This window comes from Diadema antillarum, unplaced genomic scaffold (assembly GCF_040938485.1).
Source record: "Diadema antillarum isolate AM-2024a unplaced genomic scaffold, OU_Dant_1.0 seq00000532_RagTag, whole genome shotgun sequence".
Classification (NCBI taxonomy): Eukaryota; Metazoa; Echinodermata; class Echinoidea; order Diadematoida; family Diadematidae; genus Diadema; species Diadema antillarum.
The window spans coordinates 1,012,904-1,032,871 of NW_027271483.1; the positions used below are offsets into that span (position 1 = coordinate 1,012,904).

The following is a 19,968-nucleotide window of genomic DNA, read 5'->3' on the forward strand; positions in this document are numbered from 1 at the left end:
ACTAGAGGTTGCATGATCTTGGTAAAAATACATTTCTCTTCTTGTGTGTTTATAGATGTTCAATGCCATGGATTTTTTTTTATACACATACTTACCAGCATTAGCCATTTTAAGAGGTTGAATGACTTCAAATGGTAAATGACATGTCCGCCCCTTTATATGTGTGTGTTGATGGGTGTGTGTACGTATGTGTGTGTATATGTTTGTAGATATAGATGTTGAAACTTAAATGAAAGCCTTAGGCCTATACTTCAACAGATGAATGCTAACCAAACATACCTCAATGTATATAAACCATCTGCATCAGGGAAAGAAAATAGCTTTAAAAAGATGTATTTAGAAAAACGAAGTATATTGCTCATCTTGTAGACCATTTACCAGTAGGTGATACCTGTCAGCAGTGATAAGATATCTTGGAGACTCTCTCAAAGATGATAGAATAGTCCATTCAATGAGAAGATTCCCTCTTTGCATCCAACAAATTCCTGTGGATGCACCCCATGTATAACTCTGCACCCCTCTGATGCCCCCACGTGTACATAAATCTGCACCCCTTCAGATGTGATTCCACCTGCGCCACTGTTGATGGAGTAGATTTCAGGTTGTTTCAAAAAACGTGCACACGTACTACAGCCAGAGGGCACATGAGAAATCACCCTTGTGCTTTGTCATTTGCCAATGCACTGGAGGTCAAGTGAGGTCATTTCCTGTGCTAGGACACCAATTCCAAAGACAGAAGTGTGAACACTACATCATTTGGTACATGCAAATATTGACCTCATACAAACAAGTTGATGATAATCAGATAAAAGAGCATTTATCTCGTACACAATCTGCCCACTTACTTTTTTTCATCACTTTTTCCAATATTATCACTGTTATTTTTAAAACATGTTCTTTTTCCAAGGCTTTGTTCCTACTTGACAGAAGATTAAAGTAGCTTACTAAAGTTAATAAAGCAAGAAAATAATTGTATTGCCCTCTCCCTCCCTATCCCTCCCAACCCCCATGAATTTCTGGGGAGGGAGGAGGTCTCTAATCTATCATATCACTTTTGTAATCTAGTATTGGAATGTGAATTTTGGATTAAAATCCTGTTTTATCCAATTCATAATTGGATTACTGCCATTAAAACATTGTGCACAGATTTACAGTGCTTATCAATGTAACTTTACTCATCACCATTCTGCAACTAATCAACTTAATCTTAAGCTTTGAGAAGTGTAGGGTGTTCTGTTTAAAAAAAAAAAAAATACTGGTGAAAGGTCAAGGGGACATTAACCTGTTGAAGGCGTGTCCGAGAATGCTCAAGCAGGTGTCTATGGGAAATGCGTGTTATAGCAAAATCAGTCTGTCCTCAAAGGGTTAAAATGCCCTATCCAAAGACATATCTGTGCTAGGCAGGATTCTCCTAATATTGAAGATTCCAGAGTCGTAGCCACAAGCAAAGTGTTTTTTTTTTTCTTCTTTTGTTTGCGTACCTGCAAAGGCTTATGTTTGTCTCCCCATATTAAAAGCACATCTTTCCGACTGGACAGACTCTCAAGCTTGTAATCAAGGATTGATTTGAATCTCAACTCCCGTCTGTTTGATCTCCTCCGTACCTTAAGGGATGGGATTACCGTAATGGCGGTTAACCAAAGGTCAAGTTCATCCGATTTGCTGCGACGTCCTCTCGTCTGCAGTGTGTGTCCACTCCCCTGGCGAGTATATAGTGAGAAATGCGCGTCATCGCTCGCATCACGTAGGGGTGCTGAATGTGATATGAGCGGATTCATTAGGACCCCTCCCCTCCTTCAACAAAATTCCTAAGCCTTCAATTTGCGAATCTGCCTCAATTTCTGTCCAGTTTCTTTCGTGGATTGCTTGTTGATGCGAGCCAAGTACCCCTCTGACGTCATAGCCAATAGGGCAATCATGGGCAATAGCATTTATGACATTTTCGTGGAAAAACTTTTTGCTGCATGATATCCTGTGAAGTGGTAGAATACATTGCAAAACATTTCTTTTTTTTAATGTCTGACAAAAGAATATATCTAAATCATAAGGTCCTGTCTGCTCTTGCTATTTAGGGTCACAGCACTAGTCTCAAGTGCTGGCATATTTAGAGTTAAAAGTATTAGTGAGTGTGCTGCATTTTGTTCCAAATTTTTGGTGAACTCTAAAAATTACGCTCATATTGCTTTCAGCTCAGAATGGCTGCCCCTCTGTGGAATGTCAAATTACGGTAATAACAATAATAATAATAACAATGATAATGATGATGATGATGATGATAATAATAATAATAGCTAGAAAAGCACTTGGAGAGCACAGTCCCCCGCCAAGCCAGCAACTCATTTTCACCCTTACACGCATGCAATTTCCCAAAATAGAAGCCTTTTGTTTACGTCACTACACGGCACCTTGCTCGAGTAGATCGCGCACTTTAGTGCGCGTATGTAAACCTCCAATATGCGCAGCTAGCTTGAGCCCCAAGTTCGTTGACCTTGTATGCTAAAAAGATGAAAAATCCTTCAAAAATTCATTAAAATTCCCAGATCACTACCAAAATTGAAGAGGCATTTTTTGTGTCAGTATCGACCTTTTATGGGAGTTTCATTTTAATCCGTATAAAACTTTTATAGTTATTTTGCAAACAGACAAACCAACGCTGATGATCACTTAACCTCCTCCTTCCATGGCGGAGGTATACTATTGATAATTGCATTTATGTGGTGCTTGATACAGGCATTTCTAAGCACGCTGGTGCTATCTATTACAAGGAAATTTGAAAACACAAAAATATAAGGACAATGCAAAACCAGAATAACAGTAACAAAAAGAAGAAAACATACATTTGTGATACAATAATTAATAAGTAACTGTGTGTGCCTCAAAAAAAAAATCCAACTGATAAATGACTTTATTTCTTTTTGCTTTTTTTTTAATGAGTTGTTGATGTACATTTTATTAATGCCTTTTTTCTGCAAATCAAAACCTATCATATTTGCTGTGCGAAGATGGCTTGATTCCTCATTGATGGATGGTTTCTCCTAACACATTAATCAGTGGAAAGTCGATGTCAGTTCTGCACATTTTAGATGAATCTTTGGTTGGTGTGCGGGGGAAAACATCTCATTTGAAAGTAGGTTGATATTCAATCTATCATCTGTGGACTCAGTAAGCCGTTATCTCTGCCGTTGGCAGGCATCAAATTTGATTGTGACTGTGGGCAACCTAATTAACCTGCTGGGTAAGAGGGGCAGAAAGCTTTCCCCCGCATGGATGTATTGAAAAGAGCAGAGAAAAATGCTCCATTTCAGGACGTTTTTTTAGCAAACTGAATAAATTTGTCCTAGGTACGTGTAGTTATCCGAAAACCCTGCTGCCTGTACATTGATATGCAGATATGGCCAAATTAAGAGGGTACAATGTAAAAAGGGAATCAATCCATTTTTTTTTTTACCTTATTTTTGTTCATAATACACTTGCACTCTTTATACTAACTCTATGCATTGGACTTTGCCCATAGATATGATGGTATTTCTTTCCCAAATACTGATGTGTGTTGGTTTTTCAAGCAAATGGTCATGTTTTACATCAAAAGACTGTTGTTTACCTTCTTGTGAGCTGCACTGAGGGGAACTGTGTATGTTGCAATACATAGTCAACTCTCCACTAGTGGCTCTAGCAAACCGTATGTCATGGCGTCCATCTGGTACCAAGTTTCTTCGATGAGGTTGCTTCATTTGCCTCCCCTTCTCTTATGTCTTCCTTTGAAACGAAGCCTTAGTATGGCCACAACCGACCGTGTACGTTTTTGCATGTGCATGTCCATAAGAGTTGCAGGGCTGTGAGCCAACTTCTGTGATACTTTGCGATTGTAGGCGTTGCATGCTCATCGTATCCCCGACTTATGTCCTTTGCACGAGTCCGCGAGGGCCTCTTGCAGCCTTTGCAATAAATATTTGATTTTTTTGTCCACCTTGTGCTCCTTGTAAACATGTTCAGAAACACTCTCCATGCTAATCAGATTATTTTTGTATGCCTTACGTGAACTTGAATCCTATGTGTCCTAGCTGTATTTTTCACATTACGATTTGCCGGTCAGGATTAGAGGTTGTTTTCCATGCATTTTGGTTTTGCTGGATTTTGGGTGTGCATTAGATTTTGTAGACTGAATGATTTGACTTCTAGCACGAGTTGTGGAAGGCGTGAGAATAGCTTAACCTTCAGTCACTGCCACACTTTCGCACTCTTTCGATTATGCGTAACCTTGCACATAATCTCATTTGTGACCCAGCTATCATAAGGAATGTTGCTTGCACTTTACTGTAGGCGGGGGAGATGTCTTTCGGTGTCAGACTGAACATTCCTTAACTTTAAAATGAGATTAGAAGTTTTTTTCCTGCCAAAAATATGAATACAGGTAGGGCTAATCACATCCGCAGTGAAGTAGGGCGGTGTTAGATGATATTTGCAAGGCATCTGTGCCAAAAGTTACTCTTAACCCATTCCTTATAGGAGCCTGGTTACGGTAGCATCAACTCATATAGGAACCTGGCATTTAACAGTTCCCAAGATGTAGACAAGTGTGTCGGCATTCATGGCCTAAATTCAAGTTTATTTGTGTTATACTGACAAGAAAAATGACTTTGATCCAAAGATTAGAGTTTCTTCTATGAATATTTGTTCTTTTTCTGTATCAGAACTGCATGTATTTTTGTCTACTTATCTTTTTCTAGTGTAGTAGTGTGCTTGATTTGCTATAAAACTCGTAAGAAGATAGTACGTAGCAATTGAGGCTGAGCTCACTAGATTTTGACTTTTGCTGACCCCAGTAGAATATGATAAAAGACTTTGTGAGCCTATCAGCACATGCTCTATTTCATAATTTCTAGTCCAGTCGATATTTCCATTGTTAGATGGCACATGCAGTTGACCGGGAAAAGGATATACATGTAAAGCTTGACTGCTTTTGCACAGGCAGATTTCCAAACCTTTCCGTTTTTTGTTTTTTTGTTTTTCTTTTTTTTTTTTGGGGGGGGGGGGGGTTGTCAACGGGCAAAAAAAAAATCATTATGGAGCTTTAAAGGTTCTTGGAGAATTGCGGAAGGAATGGGTTAACATCACCAGAAAAAAGGTGCCGCAGAGTACAGTTCTTTCCAACTTCATGTACGATTTGCTGTCATAATTTGCAGTGTGAGCCCCACCCCCACCCCCCCCCCCACACACACACATACATACACAGCAGAGCACTCCTGATCTTTGTCATTTGACTTCTACTCATTATGCCTATGGCTCCCCTTCACATAACAAAGGAGCAGATAGCTAGATAGGCTGTTATTCCTTCAACTTTGAACTGCAAGTAAATTGCTCATGCACACAAAAGAGCAGATAGCTAAATGAGCTGTTATTCCTTCAACTTCGAACTGCAAGTAAATTGTACATATGCACGTATTGTCTGCAAAAACCCACATTTTGCCTCCAGTGCCATAACATCATGATATGATTTGTGTAGTGTGAAAGGAGGAGATAAAACATCCCATTTTTCAACGCAGCTACAAATTCCAGACAATGACAATGAGCCCAATGGGAATTAAACTTTGCAGTGTGAAAGGGGTTCTCTCCTTTTTTTCCCTTCACATCGTCTCTCCCTCTCTATCTCATTTCAGTTCAGTTCTACTTCATTTTATTTTTCTCCCTCTCATCTTTTTCTCGTCTCACTGTTTGTCCTGTATTCTGTGCAATGAAAATGATGAAAATCAATCAACACGGTGCAGGATCCTTTTGTCATTTTACAGATTCCACACCATCCGCAACTAGCCAAAGAGGTGATTACTTAAGATTGTTTGTGGGGAGGATTGAGTTTCAATGCATGCCTGGTTGTCAATTCAGTACTTGAAGCTGTATGGGTGTCACAACAGCCGTATTTGTCCGGCTGAGAAAGCAAGAAAAGTTCAGATATTTTTTGGGCCTCATCGCGAAATTACAGGTTGAAGTTACCGACACCCAAGTTGATTTGGCGCGCTGTCTCTCCGACTATATACCTAAAGGATGTTCATGACATTTTTTATAATGCCTGGGGATTGTAATCTTTTCCAATGTATTTATCATCCTCATTGTACACACATCATCAGCCCAAAGATTGTTTGTATTTTTTTTCTCTTTCTTGATGTTTACTCATTTTCCACATATTTTCCCACTAAATATATCAGAAAAAAAAAATCAAAAATGCCGTTACTCTTAGAATGCAATGATGTTGATAGTATGAAAATATTTGTCATCTACTGATAACAACGTTTTGTAATTCTTATTGTTTTGAGCAAGTTAGCTTTAGGCAATTTAATGTTGACATCCAGAAAAATATCAGTCAACTTAAAAAGAAATATCCGAAGTCAAAAACTGAAAAATAAAAGAATCTGCAACCAAGCCCCACCCCCACCCTCCTATCCCACAGGTGGTACGTTAATTGTAGAAGAATGTTGTTATTGCATAGGGTTGATAAAAAAAGAAAGAGAGAAAGCTCTGATATGGGATGGTTGTTGTTGTGTAAAAAGACTTGCAAATAAATGTGAGATATATGCATGCTGGCTTCAAAATATTTCATTATAATATCAGTCATTGCATTTGTCATTATTGTATCTATGTACGTCATGTTTAATTTGTATTTGCTTGAATGCCCAAATAAATCAAGCCAAACCAAACAACTAACACGTCGGGGTGTTTGTCCTCCATCACTTTTGCACAGTCGGAGCTAAGTTTACTGTAGTCCTGATAGCAGAAATGGTAGAAATGTGGTTATGTGGTAATACACAAGGCACTCAATCTGACAGGTCATGGGTTCAAGGTCATACATGGCTCAAGATCTCTTAATCAGCAGTCCATCTTTTGTCTTCATGCCGCTGCAAAAAGTGTGTTGAATAAAAGATATCAATTGAAAAGGGAATTGCATCACATTGTGCTCTAACCTTGTAGCAAATGCCTTTGCTGCAACTTGTGTATGTGGGGTGAGTCTGTCAAACTAGCTAGCTGCAGCTAAGGTGTTTCTTGCAAGGACAATCTGTATACTCTGAGGGAAGAAGAGTAATCTTACGCATAGTTGTGTGGATTTAGGCAAATCATGTTTATTTGGAGAGCAATTTGTAGAGTCACTGTTTACGCCTCTTATTTAGTGAATCTAATTTTTCACGAATTGGGACTTCCCGACAATTTCATGAGTGGTTAAATTTGCAAGTGTGATGCACGTCACATTCATGGTGGGACCAGAGTTGATATTTTTGTGTGTTTTTTGATTCATGAAAAACACAGGACTCGCAAAATTTGCGAAAATAAAAACCTCACAAAATATTTGGCTTATCAGAATGCAAGATACAGGGAACATGTAAAGCGGACAAAGTGAGACACACAATCATACTTTTTTCTTTTTCGAAGCCGAAAAGCTTTTTGATTCACAGCTGTTTGTGTCAATAATAACTAAAGGTTCATGCAACATATATATTTATCTTGCCGTCTCTCTCTTATTCAAGTTGAATCCCAATAAAGCCTTTCCCAATGATATGACATCTGGTCAAATGGGTCAGGGATTTAGCAAATGATTCCACGCCATGTGTGCTGCATTCTCATCTGCTATTTATCATCTCACCAGGGGCCCCCCATAATGTGACTGACATTGAATAACAGTGAAATTGGGTTATGAGGGAATTTATTCATTTTATCACCCCAGTCTCTGTTTTCAAAAGATTCTGTCTATAATTTTTATGACCCAAATATTATTTCCCCTGTCATTGCCTCCGTCTCTTCAGTCTCTGTTTCTCCATCTATCTCTCTCTTTCTTTTTCTCTCTCTCCCTCTCTCTTTTCCTTCTCTTACTTTATGTACTCTGCTCACTTTTTTTATTTTATGTTTTCAGTTTCTCTATGATTCAATATCTCTCTTGTCTCTCAATATTTATCATGTGTATACACTATATGTACGAATTTCCTTTCTTTTTTTGTCTGTGTTTCTCTTTCTCTCTCTCTCTAACTTAATGTACTCTGCTCACATTTTTCATTTCATCTCTTTAATATATATCTCTCCATCTCTTATTGATTGTCTCTCAATATCTATCATGTGTATATGAAGTGTTTGTTCGCAAAAACCGATAAGTCCATTTTTTAAGATTTTGAAGTACGGTTTCTGTCATAAAGTACAAAATAATACCTTTTAAATGATATATTGGTCACTACATATAAAGGTACATTTTTGAAGTTATGGTCAAAAGAAGCAAAAAAATTCTTATCATTCTCTTTATTTTTCTTGAACTTTATTGCAAATATCTCCATTTGGCAAATATGGACTTATCGGTTTTTGCAAACAAACTCTTCATATATCGCGTGTAAATTCCCTTTCTTTTTTGTCTGTTTTTTTTTTTCTCTCTCTCTAACTTTATGTACTCTGCTAACTTTCATCATAAATCTCTCACTTATTGTCTTTCCATATGACTGTATGTACATATGTATACTCACTTGCTTTTTTTTTCTCTCTCTCTTTCTTCTCTCTCTCTCCTTGCTATCTGTATATAAAGTTCTCTCTTTATTTGATGTTGCTGTTATTTTGCGTCATCTCTCCATTTTTCTCTTTCTCTTTGCTACTTGGTTTCTGAATTTAGCATTCTTTTTTTTCTCTATCTGTTTCTCTTTCTTTCTATCTCTCTCTTTCTCTCTTGCCCTGGCCATCTTACCCTTGGTAGGAAGATATGATGATGTAGATGATGAAGATGAGACTGGTTGCCATGGCGACTTCCCCTTCTAAGTCCTCCACACAGCCAGTGGAGGTTTTAGAAGCATCCTCAAGCGCACTCCACACAAACCGCAAGCCTCTCAAAATGATTTGCTTGGGTGAAGATGGTTTGGTAGAGATTAGGTGAATTGCAGTAACTCACAAGGACTGGTCGCTGACAAGAAAAGATTTTTTTTTTAAATTCTTTTTAAGAGGCATATTACAAATACATGTATCTCCCACCATTGGAAGCCCTAGCGGTGCAAACTATGTTTGCATAAATGTGGATGTCCGTAGCAACTGATTGATGATGAGTTGATGTAGACTCTTGTAAGTCCCCGCATCATTTGCCACAATCCCGGGGGAGTGTTCCAATGCATGTATATAGCTTCAAATCATTGTTCATAAAGCTCTGTAAACAGTACTGTCATTCGTCTTTTTGTTTCAATAAGCTGACAAAGTTTAAACTCTCTTACCTTCTGGATCAATGTCTCAGAAGTCACATGAACTTTCTTTTGTAGGTGTGTTTTTTTAAAGCTACTATCAAGCAGTAACTTTATAACTTTCTCACTCGACCATCATGAACTAATAGGAAGTATTTATATTTGTTGCAAATTTTCTGTCACACTTGACTTAAACGTTTGTTTTGTTCTGTTTTTCAATGCAACACTTTCATCTTACCTACCTGCATTTTTTTCTGTTCATACATCAATGAAATCACCTTTGTAATCATTCAAGTCTATGTTTTTAAGTACCGTGTCTGTGCTCAATGAATCTTAGTGTAATAACAAACAATATTTCTTTGAGGACCATCAGTACTAAAATTTCATTGAAAAAACAAGTCATTTATTACGTGTAAGGTTCTAAAGTTGCATTGACAATTTCCAGGTTGAGCATCCGTCTGAAACTTGACATCAGGTATGCCGCTAGCTAGACAAACCAAACATGAGATCAGTTGATAAAATTTTTTGGAGGGGGGACGGGGTTAATATCATTTGCCCCATCTCCCATCCTCCAGCTATGCTAGTTCTGCTGATGATAAAGGATTACTCTTGTTGCCAACATTCCAGTGATACTTTGAAATTTCTCACACTGCCAATAGCTCTCAAACAATAGGCAATTCAGGATGCCCGGCAACTTGAAAAAAAAAAAGATCCCCCCCCCCCACCTCTCAAGAAATGAAAAGATGTATTTCGCTGATATGTTGGCTAACCCAGGGGGGTTAGAATGCTTTTTACTCCAGGAGTGATACAATGTGTGTTTGGAGTGAGAGGTACACAGAGGGGGTTGGTAGGAGGGTATACTGTCATGCATCATTTAGATCATGTGACATGTTTTTTCATCTCTATACATAAAAAAAATTACCTTGGAGGATGCTCTGAAGATGTACTGCTCCCTGACGAATTCTTGTCACTCACCACCACTTGATGTTTCGCAAGAGTGCATCTTCAATTTGATGTTGGTTGTAATTCATACTGTGTTTTGTCTGAGAGGTCGCAATCTTCTGTCGATTCGATTAATCTGACAGGACTCCACATCAGTAGGTCATGTCAGCAGCATTTGTTCTGTCTAGTCTTTGATCTGTGTGCAACAGACAAAATACTTCATGAAATATGCTGTCCATTCCTCATGTTTTTCTATTGTTTTGTTTCTCTTTCTCTCTGCAGAACCAGGATTTTTCGCAAGTGGAGTTCATGCCAAGAGTGAGGTAAAGCAATGAGCCATTGTACATAGCCGAGTCAAGAGATTATCACGTCATATCACGCTCTTGCCTGACATCAGGTCGTAGAGACATACCAGATATATGCTCTTCTTCCAAGAGGGGAATCAGATGAAATAAGCCCTGGAAATTGATGTAAACATTGGCACAGCGAGACAAAAGGATCCCCTGTACGTGGGAGGCAGAGCACTTGACGAGCGGTTGATACGATTTCGGAGCCAACGGCAGGATAAGACATCAGCACCATTTTGGGGCGACGACGAGCGGGCTTCAAACGAGGAGGAGGATGATTTGATGCGCTGTCAAAACAGAGAGAGCGTATGTGTGGTGCGCGAAGTCTTTAGCTGTGATGTGAAGGCTTTCCCGCTTCCCCCCTGGAGGAAATCACATCTGGGTAAAAAGCCATTGATCGTCAAGAGTGAATGAGTGCACAGCAGCATGTTTGTTAGACTATTTCATGCAGGAGATATCACAAACCCGAAGCATATTTCCTTTTGTGACCATAGATAGGACAAATGGGTCCACACCAGTTCCCTTTCATGGTATTATCTAGAGCTAAAATTTGTGGCATCAAAGCATCAAATCTTAAAGTAATGAATGAGAAAAGAACAGAAAATTGAAATAACCATTGCTTGATCTGTTATCAAAATAATATCAAACAAAGGATAAAAACAGTACTTTTCTTTCAATAGTTTGTCAAACAGACATTAAAAAAAAAAGTTTATGATGATTTTGCAAAAAGGTATCTCGGCTGAAACAGACCAAGACTAAAGTGAAGATTTTTTTTGTGGGCCATAGATGGATTTTTCCATAGAGGAGCCAGTCGAAAGGCAAATACCCTTCCTAGCAGAGGTAACCAAGGAGTATATCGGTGTGTGGAAGGTGTTAGCTCTGGCTGCTGCATGTTACTGATGTTGAGCGTTGCCAGCACCACCTGGCAACGGAGACCCCCCACAAGTGCAGCCGGTCACCATGTCCGCCGACAGCGGTGTCGATGAAACCGAGATGCAACCGCTCCATCCCGGCGGCGGCAGCGATGCCCAACAGGACACCTACGACCCTCCGCCCAGCAGCAGGAAGCCCATCAAGAGCGCCCTCTCAAGCCGGTCCAACCGCACCCGGGTGGGCTTCCTCGGGGTGGAGGAGGACGATATCGATGAGGACGAACACTCGGAGATGCGAAAAAAAGTGAAGCAGGAGTTCAACAAGATGAACGGACGCTCGGCTACCCACGCGCGGCTGGCGCAGCAGCGAATGAGCCTGCTGGGCAAGCCGCTGAACTACAGGGTGTCAAAGCGGGACGCCAAGTTCCGGAAGGTTCAGACTCGAATTTACAACTTCCTCGAGAGACCCACGGGCTGGCTCGCTGTTTTGTATCATATTTCTGTGTGAGTATACCAACTGCATACTTCCCTTTTATACATTCTTAGCAGTCTATTTGTATGAATGTGTTTGCTGTTTTGTGTTGTATTTCTGTAGGGGTATATATATATGTACAATATACCACCTACAAAACTTCCTTGTACACATTCTGGGCAGCCTTGTTTGAGTGATTGTGTTTCAGAGGGAGTTGGATGTTTCTGTACCCCCATCTGTGTACGTTCAAGAGAATTCGTAGAAAAGGGCTGGCTTTTCATTTATAACTGTTGCTACTGCTTAGCTAGCATGGCAGTCCCCTCAACCACTAGGGCCATGATGCTTAAAGGTCAAGATCAAACATAAGTCTCTGAATACTCAATTCTGATTGGCTCCTACCCAACTTGTATTTGGTTTTCCAACTAATGCTTGATTGCATCTTTTATGCAGCAGGGCCCTTATAACTTTTTCAGTCAAAAGAACTGTCATGTTCTCAGAGGTGTGTTGTGGTGGATATAATGCCAGGGGTGGATCCAGGAATTCTGTAAAGTGGAGGTGCCTTTGCAAAATTAAAGGGGGGGGGGGGTGCACGTGCTCCCTCCCCCATTTTTTCTTTTTATTTCTTGTGTTTTAACAAAAAAATAAAGAGGGGCGAGCACCTGGTGCGCCACTCTCCGGATCCGCCACTGTCTCCCAAAGGCATGGATCGATGTACATCCGAGAGATACATTTGAAAAACCAATATGGTGTTTGTGGGTGCTGCAGTGTAAAGGACATAATGTGGTTTGATTGGCAGAGATACTGCTCCTAGTGCGTAATTGTTTATTCAATCAAATTAATATTTGATATGCAAGGTTGTACGCTATTCACAGTAGAGAGCAGCGTCTTCTACTGTATATCCTACATGTATCTGAAAAGGGATTTAAATCACTCTCAGTGGTAACCATCAATATTTATCCCATACCATGCCATGTTATTTTTTTTCTCAGAAAGGTAGCTGATAACCCAGCATGAATAGTAAAACATATTTGCTATGCATGCTGGGATAGAGACCATTTAGAAAGGAAATATGGCTAGTGACAAATGATAGTTTGGCTAATAGTATGGCTTAAATTAGAAGAAAATGAGTCATTGTATGTGTATGTATATCCAACTTGAAAGGCTAAGAATTAACTTGTAAACTCTCAAATCTTGTTTTGAGGTTATGTTTTCATGCAATAGATACAGTCAATGTTTATCAAAAGTAGCATTTATTCTCTATTCGCCCCATTTTACATACCTTCCCCTCCCCCACAAAAAACAAAATTCCACAACAAAAACTCAACATACTGTGCAGATCTTCACAGATCCTCAACTTGCTTTTATGGCTGCGTTTATCTAACAAATTTCTGAGGCAGAATCACGATCCTAAACGCGTTTGAGGCATTTTCAGTGGTTAGATAAACGCAACCGTGTTTTCAAACGCGTTTAGAAACGCCGTTTTGAAATGCCTTTCAGAGGGCATTTTGAAACACGTTTGAGACCACGATCGCCGTTCTGTGAGTAGATAAACGCAATGCCGTTTTGAAACGCATTTATATCTCAAGGTCAAATCCCAGCTGTTTCCGGTTGTGTTTCCTTGCCCATCATATGTGTGTGACTGATGAGGCATGTTTGGTGGTATGCAGTTGACCTTTACTTCCCGGGTCAAACGCGCAAAGCAGTTGGGCAGTGACACCACTTGAATTGCGATTGTATGATGGTTAGATAAACGCGGCACCCCGAGAATCGCGTTTCAAACCACGTTTGCAAACACCGTTCCAAACGCGTTTTGAAATGTGATTCTCTCTTTCAAGTTAGATAAACGCAGCCTAAGCTATTCCTCTCAGTAAAGACATCTGCTCCGATATGAAAATGCAGGCATGCCAAAGATTCATAGACAGATAACAAAAGCAAAACAACCAAGAGATGGCAGCAAGAGCGTGTTTATAAACTTAGCCTCTCCGTATTTTGAATTCAGGTGTGCCATCGCCAACATTAAAATCAATAACAGCGATGGAAATGGATCGGATAGTCTAATTTTTGGCGGAAGTGAGCCTCTATTTCAGGAGTAGGTGGGATGGGAAGAAAGATTGAAAAAAAAAAATGAGTCGGCGATCGGATCGATTCGAGGTGAGAGGAGATCCAGCCGGGAGGAACCGATTTCTTCTCTTAGCCTCGTAACAGGAATTTTGCCAATTGAATTTTGAAAGCAATGGGATGTCATTTGTTGGGGGTTTCTTTACAAAAAGGGAAACAGAAAGTAGTGACTTGAGCTTGTTCTGCACTTTTTTCATGCATCCCCTGTTATCAGCAGTTTTCAGATCTTTATTATATCAGATTTCATTTCATTTTCAAACTTGAGTAAGCCGCTGATCAATATCCACTCAATTCCCCGTGAATACTGCTAGATTAGATATTCCAGTCATTTCACCTCTATCCACCAATTGACTAACAATACTAATGGTTGCCATTCAAACAGCATTGATTTGTTCCTCCTCTCTGTATGTGCATGGATATCCACTTTGGAAATTAAGATGTTTAACAAAACGTAAATGCAATTTCAATTCTGCTTTGTAGACAAGGGACAATATTTTGCATGTTAGACTATTTTGTCATTGTGAGTCTAAAATTAATCATAATGTATAAAAAATTACTGAAATCAGCAGAGCTTATATAGGAACCAAGAAAAGCATCTTTGAGTATGTCCTTTTTAAACTGTTCAGGCTACAAACTCATGCCCTATTTCTAGCAAAACCAGCGTAGAGAAAACACCTTTGGACAAGATGAGATTCTAGAAGTGTGTTTTGGAGAAATATTTTTTTCAGTCCAGTTTTAGATTTTTAAAAATTAATTCAGTAAGCCTAGAGCATGTTGCTGAAAAAAAAAAATCATAAACAGAATCTTCCAGTGCGGAACACCCCGTACATGGATACAGAGAAACACACAGCTGGTTTATAGTTGTTTAAGCCATCACATCCCAGGGAAATCTTTGCTGGAATTCTCATCTTGTTGTTGAATTGGCAACTTTGAATTTCACAGCATAGTTTTTATAAGAGGAAGTGCACACTGAAACAGATTCATTACATATGCAACAACAACAAAAATCAGAAAGAAATTTACAAGTAGAGAGAGTAGTAAAACCTTAAATTGTGTTGCCAAGTTGAGGAGCAGTCTTAGATTTAGCAATGAAGAGGTGTGTGGAGAGAATGCAATTGAAAGAGAAAGTTACATAATTTTATGAACAAAAATAGACTCTGATAGAAAAATATTGCTCCACTCTAACTTATGCTACACTAACCAAGAATAGTTTAAAATGCAAAAGATACAGCTTCAAACCATATAAATATTGTATCTGGGGCTTGGTGGGTTAAAGAGTAGCTTGGTTGTATGTCCAGCCAGTATTCATACCTGTGACCCAGATTGCATTAACATGGGGGGAAATCTATAGTGAGACCTAAATGTCACACACTCTTATCAGCATTGAGAACAGACAACAACACAGCATTTTTTTCTTTTAACCTGTTGAAGACGAGCTGATTTTGCTTTGGCATGCATTTCCCATAGATACCTGCCAGAGTATACTCAGGACTAGTCTTCAATGGGTTAATGTCATTCACTGTAACACCCTAACAGATGGATGCACATAAACGTAACAAAAAGGGAGAAATATGCAGAGAAATATAAAAAGAGATGGAAAAAGAGAGAGATATAATGGTGGGAAAGAAGAAGAAGGATAAAGTGGACACATATCATTACAGATATGTTAGAATTGAATAAAGAAAAAATTGAAAGGCATATGTGCTGTGAAAGTAGGGGAGAGGTGTGTAGTTAACATTATGTGCAAAGCAATTAGTGGGAGGGGCATGGTGGGCAAATAATAGTGACACTATGTCTAAGCAGAAAGCAAGGAACTCTCAGCTGTACAAAGTGTAGATGACATTAGATGAGATGAGGTTAGAGTGATAGCAAGAAATTAGAAGGACTGGCATGATTAGGAATCAAAAGTAAACTTCCTAGAAGATGGAGAGCTGTATTATTACTGTTGTTATTACCATTATTAATATTGTTGTTATTATCATTATTATTATTATTATTATTATTATTATTATTATTATTATTATTATTATTATTATTATTATTATTATCATCATCATCATCATTCTTGTTATTGTTATTATTATTGGACACGTTGTATTTTACTTCCACCCAATCTGTTTCAACTGAGTAATAAAATGTGCGGGTGATGCCAGGTCATGCAGGGTAATGCAAAAAAAACTTGCAAAATGCGGAGAACCAGAAAGTTGCAGGATATATAAAGGACACAGATAAGGTCGTGGGTGCACTACCCTATGATCCATTGAATTTGGGACTTCCGGCTCACTCATGTTCATGTTGACATGTACGTGTGATCATACCCCAGGCATACTGAGAGTTCTCCTGCTTCAAGTCTGGACCTGAGGTGAGATATCGAGATAGCCTGAGCTTAAGTTAGCACACTCTCAGAGGTGGTTCAGGCAGAGACCCCAACTCTCCCGCTTTCGACGGGAGATCCCCCGGCGAAAGCCCATTTTTGCAAAATCTCCCGTTCTCCCGCTTGAGATTTAATTTCTCCTACCCTGGCTCTGTGTCTCCTGCTGGAAATAATTTCTTACTTTGTGTTTTTGTAAGTTGAAAAATAAGCCTTAGATAGCACAAGAGAGCATCTATAATCCTAAAGCTGGACCCCAGCCGCAAGGAACTTTGCGCTTCGCGCACATCAAGTTGGAGTCTCCTGTTTGCTAGGGGTTTCAGGCGGAAGAATCTCCTAATCAGAAGGTGCTTGGGGTTGCAGTTTCTGTTCAGGTCCACTTCAGGTCTGAGCTATAGTCAGTACAAAAGGTATCTTGATTTTAGCTTGGTCTAAGTTCAGTTACCCAAACTTTTGACAATGGGTTTACTTCCAAGTGCTTTAACATGTTGATTGACCCTTGATGTGCACATTGTCTTGCATGCAACTCGCGTGGTAGAGAATGGCAGTATATATGGCCTAAAATATCTTACCCCTAGCTAAAGTTATCCCACTTTAGAAGTGAGCTAAAGTCATTCATAGTATGAAAGGGGTATAAGAAGGAGAAAGAGAAGAGGGCTGGAGGTTTGGGGAAAAATATCTGCTTCACATCTTTCTCAGAGAGGAATGGTATGATGGAGATGAATTCACACTTAACCCATTTGCTGCCGAGTTACTGTGATTTCCCGTAGGATGAATACATGGTCAAGCCAATAGGCCTACCTGTGAGCAATGGGTTAAAGAAGAGGGAAAAGAGGGACAAGGTATTGCGTCCCATTGACATGTCCAAGTATTCGAAGCACTTGTTTTCTGAGCAGGTGCCAATATACTAGAGGGTAACCTCTTTTCAAGAAAGGTCATCTTCTTTGGGTATTTCTCCCCCCCCCCCCCTCCCCCCATCTCTCTCTCTCTGCTTTTTGGGAGGGGGGAGGGAGGGGCGCAAGGGAATGGAAGGGATGCCACCCTGCACCCTTGGTGTTGTCCAAGTGGCGCACCTGTCATGGTTGGGAAGGTCAAAGGGCATCTTGTCAGAAATTGGTGCAACTCATCCCTGTTGATGGAGTAGGTGCTAAGTGCTGTCTAACTGCTGTCTCGGTTTGTGGCCTCGAAACATGAGCACTTGACTTGGCTGTTGAGTTTTCTGCCAGTCAATAGTGCTCCTCTACTGGTGCCAGATTTAAGTGGAGACGTAATATGGACAATTAGCAGTATCCTACTCCAGCAGATATATTCAAACTGTGTGGGCACATGAGTGGGTAGGCATTCTAGAGGGAAAAGGATAACAGTATAGTCCATATTTTGAAAAAAAAGTGTGCTTAACATAAAAGTGTGTATCTGGGACTAAGAAATATTGATGCATAAACCAAAGTATTTTTATCTTGCAATGTTATCCCTAATATAGATATAACTTGTGAAAGTTACAATCATGACATACTTTCCTTTTTTCGTAGTCAGGAAAAAAATCCTAAGCTTTAGATTCCCGTTTTTTGGTCATTTTCCAGCTGTCTATTGTGCAGATATCAAATAATGATTCAAATGTCAACTTGGTTCCACCCTAACACATAGGTAGGTCAAATGCTCTGTTACAGGCAAATATACATCAAAGAATTTTCATTTTTTCCTTTGGCAGCAACTTCCAAAGCCACCAGCTAGAGTGCATACCAAAATATTCAGCATGTCGTGTCTTCATCAAAAATAAGAAAATGTGATTTGCAATGACAAATATGGAGCTTCTGAAAAGTGATATATAGCATGCTGTATATGGGAGCTTCTGAAATGTGTTGTATATAACATGCTGTATTGGGAAAATTTACCGATTTGAGAACTATAGTATGTTTGATATTATGGTGCTTCATTTAGGGTTGTGTTTTCAAATTTGCCAGCCTTGCTATTCCATCATTTCTTTTTCATTCTGACAATTCTTTTTTTCTCTCTCCTTTTTTCTTGTTTCCTCAAAGAAGTGTCACTTTCGATTGCTTTTTGTTCAGCATGACACATTTCTGATGTGACACATTTTAGGGGAAAAAACAAAACAAAAGAAACAGATGGAGTGTTGAATGTGGGATGATTTTCCTACAGAGTTTAAACAACATTTCACTTTCCAGGGTATGAGAAAACGAATCTGCACGTTCCTAAATTGTGAAATTACGATGATCAATACTCCTTAAAACCTTGGAGCCTCTCCGCAGGCAGAATGCTCAAATTGCTGCATCTGTCTTCTATCTGTCAAGTTGGCTATTTCTCCTGCCATATACGTGTTAGAGATTGATCAGGGCCTGTATACAGCGGAGAGTATGCATCTAACCTAGTTTTCCAAGAGCGGAATTTCAGTTTGTTTGTTTGTCTTTCATTTATTGAGTAGTGCAGTTTTTGTTAGAGAATGTAAACTGTGTCAGGGCATGGCTGGCACATATTGTATTGCATGTGACCCTGCGGACAACAGGCAGCAAGATGGCCGCAATGTACAATGGGAAGGAGAGCGTATATATGGACATGGAATATGGTTTTAATGAGAAATTACATAAGTGAACCCTTTTTCTTTTCTTCTTCCTTATCCTCCCTACCCCACCCCCATCTCTTCCCGACACTCCAATATTTTCTCATAGTTGAATAAATACTTTGCATAGCCACAAAATATATAGGACAAGTACTTTGCCGAGAACTCTGCGAGAAGATGCTGGGTTCGCGTATGCCACATCCTTTGTGCGCGGAGGCGGGAACCATGGCGATGACCCAGTACCCAAGGGAGATCAAGTGATTTATTGGAAGACTAGACAAACTCGAGAGACGGTAATTCCCACGTCCCCACCACTCTTGAAGGAAGATATTTCCGCCGATGTGAGTTTAGAGATGTTTATTTAGCCATCAACGTATTTGTCATGGAGTCTTACGATGGCGAGAATACGCGGAGGCGCGGCGATAGTGCATCCGCCATTCTTGCCCGGCTGCTAAGTACGTGCCTCGGGGGTGGGAAAATGGGGGCTGGCTGGCAGGGAGGAGGGGGGGGGGGGGATGGGACAAGCTGCTTTTGTAACAGCCAGCTTGTCAAAGGTAAACCAATCAGAGCATGACAGTGTTTGTACAACCGTGGGCATATTTATGCGGGAGTCACAAATGAAATGGTGTAAACAAACAGCCAGAAGGACGGAGCTGTCCATGATAACCTAACCCAGCCAGCAGAGATGCTGAAGTCCATCCCGAGAGAATTGATTCACAGGGCATTAAAGGCGCCATGGCGACCCTCTTTCTTAATTCTCCTTCTGAGGTGTCGCATAGCATGTGAAGATGGCTTTTTTTATTCATTGAATGCAAGAATGGGCTCAAAAGTCAGCCATGTCTAAAGAATAATTCCATTTTTCAAAATTCTCAACTCATATTTATTGTGCAAAAGTGGTATCTTGGCTCCCAAGCAAACTTTGTGAGTTTTGCTTTGTTTTTGTTTTTGTTTTTTGTAACAAGCTGGCTGTTACAAAAACAAATGTTGTGAGCTTTGTAACAACCTGGCTGGTACAAAAAAAAAAGCTTGCCCCATCCCCCCTGACAAATATGATTTATTCCCACTTTACTAATATCAATCCTTTCC

The 19,968-nt window shown here is 39.7% G+C and overlaps 1 protein-coding gene across 2 annotated transcripts in view; it reads left to right on the top strand.

The window, feature by feature from the left end:
- The first annotated feature begins 11,201 nt into the window (after positions 1-11,201).
- LOC139734554 (potassium voltage-gated channel subfamily KQT member 1-like) overlaps positions 11,202-19,968 on the top strand; it is a 75,962-nt gene continuing 67,195 nt past the window's right edge. For both annotated transcript variants that reach the window (XM_071645328.1, XM_071645329.1), the window contains exon 1: positions 11,202-11,850. In XM_071645328.1, the coding sequence (XP_071501429.1) occupies positions 11,435-11,850 (416 nt within the window). In that variant the 5' untranslated portion in view covers positions 11,202-11,434. The remainder of the gene's footprint in view (positions 11,851-19,968) is intronic.